Genomic DNA, 12,358 nt, shown 5'->3' with positions numbered 1-12,358 from the left:
CTGCTCTAGTATAAATTACCTCAATGTTATGAATTATTTTACTATTTGACGTTTCCTTTTAAGATTATTAAGTTTAGGAGTTGATGCAAATATCTCTTGGATTAATATCTCTGATGTTTCAATATTTCGATTAATAAGTCAGAGAATGAATTAAATAAGTGACTCGTATTATTATACATAAATGGTCGATCCATATAAGACACGGAGACCAATGTCAAGGAGTTACATCAGATAATGTGAAACTTCAGCTAGCAGCGTATTCACCAAACCCTAATACTTACACAATAAAACGACCTATCTTAGCGAAGCACATGCTGCAAGTCATTATCGTATACGCACAGAGTATCGAGTTCAAGCAGGCATCCGATCATTTCGCTTCACTTGTTATATAATATTAATAAGGTATATTCTTCGTTGATGTCGAACTCGAATACCTTGCTGGAATGAAAGACCATGCTGGAAGGCATGAACGAAATGACGAACCGTGATTCACGAAGTAAGCACAGCCTCATATCAGTGGAATTGAAACGCGAAACGTTATCGCGTTTCACTGTAGAGAAAGATATTTTGGGGAGATCAACGGCTTAAATCTCCGCTCGATGTGATATCGATCGATGGCGAGTCACGTTTCCAGTTGCACAAACGACTCGAATTTGCATGTTAGAGTGGATCTGTACGACAAGCAGCTTCCAGAACAGCGCATACGGTACTGTATCTATCCTCCCTGAAAATCGGTGAAACTTGTGAAATCAGTAGGCTACCCCCTTTTTATCCTTTTGTATTTCGGGCACGTAAACGTAGACGAGGGGATTGTAAACGCGTAACGGCCGAACCATCGAAGAGCGTTCCTTTCAGAATTGTCTGGAAAAATACGGAGGATACGGAGAGAAGCAAATTCAGATGTTACTCTAACTAAAACTCCTGATAGATAGAACTTCCGATAGAGAGTATGGTAAGAATCGTGCCTCGATTCGCAACGAACTGATTTCTTTCGTAAAACTGAGTCCGAGAGACGAGGCGCGAGCGATTTTATTCTTGCCGATTCCGGTTTCAATAGAAACGTATTGTGTTCTTCTAAGAAAGAATAGCTTTATTTTTGATGAAAATTCGATCTGTGTACGATACGCCGGTGATATGAAATACGTGGCTTCGAGAAAATCCCTTGAATTCTTACAATTTTCTTCGATTAGATTTTTCTTAGAATATACACCTATCGAACTGTTACAATCAACGTCTGCCAAATATTTAATTTAATGCTATCTATATTAAATATATATATTTATAGTTAGTGCGCAAATAATATTTTAGAATTGATTTTTATCAAAGAATGTCGTAAATAATGTAATACATATATATAATATTTAAAATTAGAAGCCTATTTTTATCTTACTTTTAAAATGTAGAAAATACGAATATATAAATCATTTCTCTCGTTAAAATCTAATTTCTTCACGAGAAATTATTGCCTTTACCCACACCAAATTTTTTTGTTACTTCAACGTTGTTTGGAACAAACACGCACGCTGTAACGAGCAAAAAAGAAATTAATCTTCAATTTTCGAAACTCTACCGAGGGAAAGACGATGGAAGTAATTCCATGTCGGTTTAAATAAGGAAAACTTTTTTAATATTTCGTAGACTTGTTAGTCTACAAGAGTCTACCTAATCTTGGCTTTATTTTTTAATGAACATGGCTATAAAAGTTCTATAAGTTCGATCGATGTTATGTGTGGCAAAACATTGATAAAGTTATTTCTTCGAATCAACGGATAAATTAAATTGTAAGAAACAATTTAGACATTTTCAGAACAATATTGTTATTAGTTAAATTAAGATTATTGTGTACTCCTTAAATAAATGCATAAACGCTACGTAACAACAATTATTAATGAGTCGGTGGTATATATGAAATATAAATATTAAAAAACGAGTGCAAAATAAAATGTGAAAACACAAAACTTTCGTTCGTAATTCTATAAAATTCTTCTCGTAAAGCAAACGGAAGAGCAAGAGCACACAACACAGCGTTTATCTTGTGTTCGATTTTTTATCAGATTAAAAAATATGTTAAATCAATATAATCTTTGAGATTGTTATAGATATTAAAAAAAAGCTTTTGCTCGATTAAATAAATGGAAATAAAAGAAAATATTACACAGAAAGATCGTTATACAGTCTAAAATTGTCGTGGCAATTAGTACTAATTACCAAAGAGAACGAAACTCATCGTGTTCTTCGTACTTTTCTAACACAATCTTAAACGAGTTTCCAAGCAAACTAGTTTTCACCTTAACACTAAAAAAGTGTACAATTAAGCTTCTCTGGATTATGACCTGATTATGAAACAAATTAGATATACGCGTAAACAGATGATATTAATATTCTATCCAGCATCTTTTATTTTTATATATCTTTTGTAATACAATTATCAGGCATTCATAAATTAAAAAGTTTATTTTTCATTCATAAAAAATAATTTATATCCAACTGAATTACTTGTTCTCTTATGCATCACAATAATAGAACAACAATTTCTCTCTATGATAAAATATGTACACTTGTTTAGTTTGGTCAAATATTTATAAAAACATATACAAATTTGCCAAAATTATTTCAGAAATTCTTTCAAAACGTTTTCATAGGAAGAAATCATAATATATATATAATAGTTAGTTATGCAAATATAAAAAGCAATATCTTCACCACAGCAGGACAAATATTACTTCATACAGTCCACGTTTGTGGCTTTATAGTTCTTCTGATAGTAATCTTTCTTATATCTGTTATCAGAGAGCCCTTGCTATCTACACTATTTCTTCGGACATTATGAAACCTTCATTCTGATATCAAATTCAAAAAATATTTTATTATAAGCGACACGCATATAAATATGTCATTCCATCGAATTTATAAAAATCAAAAGTAAAGTATTTAAAAAATAATGACGATACTAACAAAACGTATAAAACATAAAATACTACATTTTAATTTTAATTTTCCTAAATCCTCCATATTCATTAATTTTTAACCCGAATAAACTTACATCGATAATTTCTATAAACTAAAAACTGGGAAGATTTTTCATCTATTGATAATTTACGCAAACTTAAATTTCTACGACCACGAATAGAAACTAATGCAAGTATTATTTTGTTAAATTGTAACACTGCAATATCATCGAAAACGTCCAAAGCATCGAAAACCATATTTCACAAACTTCAATTACATTTTCTTCTACAACATGAAAACCATTTTGAACAAATCTTTTACAGCACTACTCTACGACATTGCCAAAGTGAGAAGTGTACAGAACCTATCGACATAGACGCAGCTATACAGTCCTCTCGTGGCCACGCTCACAGACGTATCATTGCGAACGGCTTGGTAATCTTATTTACGAGAGCCTCAAAGAAAACGCAACATATAAAAGAAACTAATTACGTCGGGGTAATATGAATCTGCTGCTAAACATTGGAATTCATAAAGACACGGCGCGTTTATGCTGCGTCGCGGCATTATTTCATTTTGAAAGCAGAATATGATATCGTTGACGCGAGTGGCAAGAGACTTTCATTGCTTGGACGATCATTTTCAAGGTAAAAATGATTTTCGTCGTTGGCGAAATTTTGTTCATGGAACAACTGAAAAAATTATTTCGCCACGAAAATTGTACAGGTAATTCGTTTCTTTTGAGGAATTGAAAACGCAATAATAATTTTACTGCAAATCTTTACCCGTCTGTGATTACTATAAAAGAGTTGTATTAGCATAGAGAGGAGGAAATGAAGATGTAAAATTAAAATGTTATATTTTCGTTTGATTTACTGTTCGTTTGAAGCTTTATATATTTATATATTTGATAATGAACATTTTTACAAGTATCGTGAATATTTGTCGGAAAAAAAGGTAAAAAGATTTTCTCAAATACGCAATATTTCTTGAGACTGTCGACATTTTATTTTATATGTGTGTAGTATCATGTATAACTTCCCGAATGAATTTTCTGTTTCAATGACATCGCCATATCGAAACTAAATTTTCGAACCAGCGGACAGAATGTATAATGAAGTAAGTTTTACATATTGCAAAAAATGTGATGTGCTGAAAGTTACTATCAACTGGAAATATATCCCTTCCTTGACTTTTCATACATATATACATATATTCTCCGTTCCATCAGTTCGATTTTCAAAGATATATACAATTTTTATATGTGTGAGTTTCATGTCGTGATTTCATTCCATATAATATTGACTAAACGTTAATTACTACGAAAATGTTAATACCGTTCAATTACTCAAATGTAAGTTATATCCTTCGTAATTAAACACATTTGTTTCATATTAATAATAAATATTCTCAATACATCGCCAATCACAATAATAAGCAAAAATGTAGAATTTTCAAGTTATTGATAGAAGAAACTGCAAACTTTGTAACTTCAACGATTAGCCGATTTATCAAATACCGCATGAAGGAAATTGCTATCTTACCTGATGTTGCGAGTGATAATCGACAGCGCCGTTCGGGAATCTATATCTGAAGGGACTATGCACGGGGCAGTTGACGCGAAACGGGCTTTCGCTGGGTAACCTTGGCGGTGGATGAGAATGCGGACCATAGATGACACAGTCCATCGGCATAGGTCTTCCAGGAGCGTGATCGAGAGACCGACAGGAATAGTTGACGGGCGGGGGTCGCACAGGAGGATGTTCGATTGACCGACAAGGTGTCTGTTCGATCGGCGGTCTACCGGGATGCTGCTCGTGAAGTCGATGCTCTAGCATCCGCGATACGTGTTCGACAGATCTACAGCCGTGATCATGCATTCGGGCAAAGTGATGGTCGTGTATGTAACTCGCGTGATCTTTCAGTCTACAGGGATGTTCAATGGCGCGCATCGCGTGATGTTCGACGCCGCTTCTCATCGGCGTGGAAGACATAGAGGAAGACGTGGCGGGATGGTCAACGGCGGATCTTGGTTGTTCCGTGCGAATCTGTTGTTCGATCGGTCTACCCATAGCCTCCAAAGATCTATTCGACTGATGATGCTCTACAGAAGCCCGCATGGGATCAGCCGATGGTTGACGTATCACCGAATCGATCGATCTCATCGATTCCATCGATCTCATCGCCTCGGTCGAACGCATGCTGTGCTCGATCGGTCGCATCGGCGACGGATCGGTCGATCTGCACGGTCTGCTCCAGCATCGCGGTATGGTGTTCGCACCGTCGCTCACGTTACCACTATTGGCACTGGCAGCGACACCTCCGGTAGCACTGCCGACACCATGACCTTGAGGCGGCCAACCGACCGCGTACGGATCCATTTCCATTTCGTAGAGGGAACCGAAACCGCTCCTCTACCACGTTACCATTCCTGTCGCCACATGGTTCTGACCGGTTCGATTATTCTCGCGTTCATGTCGACCGACGAGCACGTCACTGTTTCGAAGCGACGTGGTTACACGCACTGGATAACACACGCGAAACCGCACTCGCGGAAGACACGCGGTTGATCAACGATATCTAGACTCGTATAAAATTACTGGAAAATGAACGCGCAACTGCGTGGACGTGGACGAATCCGAGAAACAAACTGAGCTTGGAAATTAAACACGACGAGAAAATAAAAGACAAGACGGAACGAAGAAGATGAAGATAAAAGGAGGAAGAAACGCACGTTGTGTCACTCGAGAGTAACGGTAGGTAGAAAGAGAACGTTTGAACGAGGAGAAAAGCCGTTAGCGAGTGCGGCAGCAGGTTGAAGCCGACGCATCGCGATGCCGCGCTCCCTAGCACTGAACCTCGCGGCCTCGACTGCCGCGCAGTTTCTCCACGCAAACCAACCAACCGACCCACTACCCCGACTATCCACCCACCACCTAACTATCCACTCTTCCCCGCCATACTGGCATGCCGTCCATCCCCGTTCTCTCATACGCTAGTATCGCTAGCCCTCACTGCCAGTAAAGCCTCTCCTTCATCCCTCTGGACCGCAATGTTCGCCCACCGTCTCCGGCAACACTCCCCTGTGTCCTTCTCCCATCGTATGTCTCTCCAACCCCCACTTTCCTACTTTACTCTTGTCCTTTTCCTTCTTTCTATTCCACGGACAATCTCCGGCCCTATCGTCGAGTCACACACTTTTCTCCTTCGATTCCTCTTCCCTTGTCCGTTTCCTATTTATCTCCATCTTATATGCTACTTTCTTCACGTACTACTATACCATTCGATCGTTTTCTGTTCCTGCCGTGAAACAATTCTGTTTCTGTTCGATTCAGAAACATTTTTCTCCACGGTCTGTCGTCGAGCGTATTTCGACGGTTCATTTCGAGGTACGTTAACTTCAGTTTCAGAGTGTCACAAGTTCGTGCCAGAGGAAAAGGCGATTGATGGTTCGATTTAGCCAGGGGCTTCCTGTCCACTCCGGAAATAGCCTTGCTAGAGGGGTCGAAACTGGGGTGCCGATATGTATGTGTCGCGCACGTTAAAACCGCGTGAATGAAAAACACAATCGATCGTTCCACGCTAGGTGGCTCTCGTGATATCGCATCATCATTGTACATAGTAACCTCGATTCTCGGCTACATTCAGGATCGACCTGATATCTCTAAAGCGGGCTGATTACGTTCAAGTGTTTGAATTCGATTATGCATCCGTGCATTGCTGTTTCAGGAAGAACAAGCGCCGTTGCTATTGTTTCCCTTTCCTCGATAAAGGACAAATAGGCTGCGCTTATACCCAGTAGGCTAATAGATACAGATTGTTTCCATACTTCGTATTCTCTTGGAAAGTGTCAGCCCGCGCAGGCGATGGAGTTTATGGATCATAATCAATTTTGCAAAAGTTATCGAACAATGCGACGCAACGTATGCTCTAATAAATCTCCCATGCTCTCCACGTAATAGAATTGCTTGCTTTGCAAAGTTGCTCATGTTCTTAAATGATTGATCCTCCGTGATGAACCTTGGTCTATCAAATCTGCTTTCATAATCATCTGAAATTGTATTGCACCTTGAAATTGAAACTTAGCTACGGCGAGATACTTTGAGTATAAGAGAATAAATATATTCTCATTTCACGAATTATTGATTTCTTATATTGATTTAGATATATGTAGAAATAATTGTACATTAAGTATTCATAGTTTTTTAATTTCATATCTCAAAATAACATGTTTAAGGAGATATTTGTTTAAAAGAATCAACGATGGACTTGTAATCTTGTGGGAAATATTTCTGAAATTCGTGACCCATTTTCTCTGTAATCATTGAAACAATTTCTATGCTATGAATCTATATAAATCTTAGGCCGAGTACTATACTATTAACTATTAAGACTAAATTGAATGAAAATAATTTTTATGATTGTTCTAGAGAAAATGTTACACGTTGCATAAAAACTTATTCTAAAAATGATGAATGATATTCTTATTCTCCCAACGTAGGTATTATTTTTCAACTTTTTGCATTTTGCATATTCAGCAATTATTAAGAATCGGCATAAAAATTCATTGAATTTGCTTTTTTTATATTCTGGAATAATGGATTAAAATAATTGAAAAGTGTAATTTTATAAAAGAGTAATTTTTTGGAATACTGTGATAATAGGTACATTTATCAATGACTCTGAATCAGAATTGGAATGAGAGATTCAGAAAATCATTTATCAGGATACAGAGAAGAGAGCACAAGAAGAACAAATATTCGGAAGGACAATATTGTTGAAGAAATTATCTACTGCTCAAAACTTGCTCAATACATTATTCTATTATAAGATACAGCTTAGACATAGTCTTTGTTAGATAGATTGTTAATTTGTTTCGATATTTATAAAAATTTACATCAAGAAAAATGTTGAATGTTTTAAGTCTGACAACAAAAGTAGAACATACGACTATGGAATAAATGCACCGGTAGATAGATGGATGAACATTATAGTGAAGAATATTTAATAGAAACTTCAGTCGAAGCAGTTGACTTCTTTCCTTACAAAGAATAAGAATGATAAGACTTTCAACCTAACACAGAATCCTCAAAATATACACATATATTTCCCGACGGATAAATTCAGAGAAAGAAAGAGGAAGAGAATCCGTTAAACAAATGTCATAAATCATAAACTCTGTCGAGTTAGTGCAAAAATAATCTTATTTCCACTCGATCTTTTTCGCACTGGTGACGTATCCACATTTCACCAGAGCCTGACGTTTATTGACGGATCGTTTGGATGGTAAGATTTCTCGACACTTGATGGTAGCAACTGTTATCGATCTACCTCTAATCGCCTTTCAGTTCCATCGTCAACGAGACAGATAAAACGCGTTCGATTCCGTTTAAGTTACGAACCGCATAATCCACTATATACACGTATCTCCAAAGCTCGGAGTAGATGCGTCAAAGTGGAGACTGCGCGACGCGAAAACGCGAAGGGAGAAGGAGCGATTCATTCATTATAACCGAAGCGTTGAATTATATAGCACACGTCAGTCAACGTCAACGCAGTTTAACCGTTAAAATGAAGCCTGTAACCATACGAGAAACCTGGGAGTAGGCTAATTTTCCTAATCGGACACGTGATTCTCTACCTATATTGCTTCCACCGGTTATTTTTCATACATTATATACGCTTGTTCGTCGAACAAACACACACGAGAGGAACCATGTTTAAAGTTTAGGAGTGAGTGTTGACCTATATTAATTTCAGCATTTCCAGAACACGGTTTCCTAGTTGCACGCACGTAACCAAACAACTCTAGCAGAATTGTGTACATCTGTGTGCCTGGTCTGGTCGGTACGCGTGAAACAATTCTCAACGGATTCACCTTGGACCAGTTTCCCCTAGTATATATTCGCGCGTTGTACAAAAATTGGCATTCGCATCCTGACTGAGTCCCACACACCTGAAGGGATGATCGGTCTTCGAGATTTGAGTACCCTTCGAGAACGATCGAAAAGCATTGTGCCACAGACATAAAGGAGCACTGTATACGTTTCAAGACGAAATACCGGTCTATTGTTGTTGAAGGATCTTTGAAAATGTCACCATTGTTGATGCCTTGAGCCGCGAGAACATTTCACCAAAAGACGCGTGCTTCCATTCTAAAGTGCTCGCTGCTAGTTGTTTTTCAATCCTTGCGAATGAGGATTCACTATTTCCCTCTCTTTCTCTTTTTACTTTTTTTCTTTTTTCTTTCTCGAAGAGAAAGTAACATAGCAGATATCTATGCATAGATGTGCGAATAGTTCTACCGTGAGGGTAGATCTGCGCATAAATCGATATCTATGGAAGGCTTAACAACGAGTTTCAATGTACCAATTGTAGTTCATATTGTTTCGTATATAAGTAACTGTAAAAAGTTTTATTCTCAGAATTATTATTTGACTCGTGTAATTATATTTATTGCAAAGTTACATACGCAAGGGTATTTCTTCAATTAATTTGTGAGGAAATTGTTTGATTAAATTAAGTCATCCGAGTCGGCTCTCATGTTTGTAGGTTAATGGAGACTTTTGTATCTCGTGTATGTGTTTTCTTCGAGATGATATTACTCATGTTTCTAGTTACAAGTTGTTTTCACATGTATCGTATTTCATAGGTGACATATAAGCTTATTAATTTCAAACGTATTTGATATCTAGCTAACTTTTACTTGCCCCTTTTCTGCAGAAGCCTCGAAGACACGTCTTTTACTGTTAAGCAGTATAATAATAAAATCTATTTCTGCGTTTTCGTTGGCTTCATCTCTGTAACGTTGAACTTTAGTAACTTTGTACAATGTCGCCTATGCCTACGTATACTTGCGGAAGAAAATATAACATTTACGCAGACGCTGTATCATGTACGACGTATCAACGCCTGTTTCGACGTTCATAAGCATTATAAAGATCCATCATTTATGTCACAAACGGTAAATACACTTTCACCGTCGTTAAGGTCATGTGAGAACAACCTTAAACAATTTCTATCGATACTTTACTCTTTGACCGTGAATATGGAAATGGCAGAAGGTATAAAAGGTCACGTCCTATTAACATGCGTAAATTCTTTCACATTCGAATTGTAGTTACTGATATACTTAGTATTATTAACGCAAAATTTTCTATTAATGAATGTAATAAGAATGTAATAAGGATCTGATAAGAATAATATATAGAATATATCATATATCGCATGTGTTGTAACTATCTTTATTATTAATGAATAAAAAAGAAATAATGTCTTTTTGGTTTTTATATCGAACTGATTAGGCAAAGGGAATTCTTGGAAACGATAAATCCGTGATATCCAACGTTCTTGGCACGTACTAACGAGGGAAGTTTCGCATATAGTACACGTAGGAAACATAAATCCAGATTTTTGGAAGAACAGAATGGCTGAACCTCGTAAACGATTCTTTTCAATTCTCGTTAACACTGTAACTCGTCAGATGAGAGTGCTTTCCCCGCTTTCGTGTTGAGATCGTTCACGAGAATATTAAATTCCTAGAAAGTCAGACGCTCGACTTTAAATCTACAGGAAAGTACCAACGAAACGAAGAATGTTTGTTCCTAGATTCGTGGAAATCATCCAAGATCAAGTACTCTCTTTTATAATCGTTGTAAATTGCAAAATTGAGGAACTATATTGATTTTAACAGTAAAATTAGTATTAAATATTGAAATAGAATCTTCTCTCTAAAAACTGTATATTTTAATTGTTAACTATTATTCTTAGATATTTGTAATGATTCTAGCACCTAAAACAAGAAGAAACGACTTATTTAAATCCTTCAAGTGCGTATTCCTATTTGAGTACCTCGTTTATATATTTTAATCCAATCATTTTATTACAGTGAATAATTTTTTATTTGAAATCGATAGTATGTATAGTTACTGCTACAATATGATGAAATTAGACGATCAATGTATTAAGTACTAAACTTAAAATATAGTGTAAGGCGGTCACTGTACGTTACTTAAAAGTTCTACCATAGTAACACTTTGGACCTGTTCTTAATTACTTAAGTTTAGACATAGAAACCTGCTGCTAAGCAAGTGTGTGTACTTAGCTAGTAATTACCTAACTAATTACTTGAATTTTCGGCGATATCTAACTAATTTAGATCCGCTTTGTAATAAGATGTAAAACTACCAAGCCATTAACCAATCTGATTATGTCTGTACAGACATATTCATCTTTTTGGAACTTTAAACTACTTCAGACTTTATCGTACGATCTTGTGTCTTACGTAGGGTGTAACCTGGTTAGCAACTATCAGTAAATATAAAGTATGCTGCGGTTAGACATTAATAAACACGAAATTTATCATTCCAATTACAAAAAATAGTTTTGTCACAATTATGAAATTTCTATTTCTCATAAATTTATTATATGATAATTTATTTGTATACCAAAGGTGTGAAAAATAGTTTTGTACTTTCTGACATACATTCTTGACATATAACTCCTACATCATCGTTTTTAATATAGCGAAGAAGGTATTTCTATTTTTGTTTCTCCTTCGTCTACGTAAATGTTAAAAATAAATGTCTTTATTGAACTTTTTCTTCTTTCTTTCATTATTTATAAACTTCTGATGCAATAATTAGATCATCCTTATAAAGAATAATTTTTTAAATCATGTGTATTTCACTTGTGCAACTTTGTAACAAAAAATTGACAGAACATTTATAATTTTTAACCATCTTTTATTGTACGAATTTCAAATGAAATTGGAGAGAAAAATTTAGAAGAAAAGGGTGAAGCTTTGGAAAAATTTACTACTTTCACTAAAGGTACAGACATTCATAATATAACTTCTGACTTTTTAAAAGAACATGAACGTTTGCTTGTATTTGAAACAATAGCAGATTATAATCCCAAGTCCTATAATTTTTTTCAAGAAACATAACAATATAGCTAGGAAGCAAAAATGAAAATTTTGCGAAAAAGTAATCAGAGCAGAGAAAAACCTTTGAATCTTTTCACAAACAAGTTGCGACAAATCTTTGATAAGCCTGTTTTAAATATAAACAATTGGTCATTGCCGACTTATTTCTTTTATGAATCCTTTTTCTCCTATGCGAAATACATTTTACCTTAGCAACAAAGAAAATTGTAGAAAATATCTTTTACATAATTATAAAAACTATATTTTAAAAATCAACTGATGAGCAATTAAAAAATTCTAAAGAATTCTGGATATAAACTAAATTAAGTTTGAAAGTTTTGCCAGTTTTTCTGATTTTTTCACGTTACTATATGAATCTCGGTATTATACTCCACCCTGATCCAGATTTCCAAATTTCGAACTTTAAAAATAAACATAGTATTTCAAGTAGAACAGAATTATCAGCGGAACGATACTGAAACA

The 12,358-nt window shown here is 35.7% G+C and overlaps 1 protein-coding gene across 10 annotated transcripts in view; it reads right to left on the bottom strand.

The window, feature by feature from the left end:
• Positions 1-12,358, bottom strand: part of LOC122570867 (peripheral plasma membrane protein CASK) — a 262,855-nt gene that overhangs the window by 160,637 nt on the left and 89,860 nt on the right. Inside the window, exon 1 of one of the 10 annotated variants that reach the window (XM_043733766.1) lies at positions 4,494-5,832. The exons of the other annotated variants lie outside the window; for them this stretch is intronic. Coding sequence (XP_043589701.1) covers positions 4,494-5,336 — 843 coding nt within the window. The 5' untranslated portion in view covers positions 5,337-5,832. Of the gene's footprint in view, positions 1-4,493; positions 5,833-12,358 lie in introns of those variants that run through there. 10 annotated transcript variants of the gene reach the window in all.

Source organism: Bombus pyrosoma, linkage group LG9 (genome assembly GCF_014825855.1).
Source record: "Bombus pyrosoma isolate SC7728 linkage group LG9, ASM1482585v1, whole genome shotgun sequence".
Lineage (NCBI taxonomy): Eukaryota > Metazoa > Arthropoda > Insecta > Hymenoptera > Apidae > Bombus > Bombus pyrosoma.
This window is presented reverse-complemented; position numbering and strand designations above follow the sequence as displayed.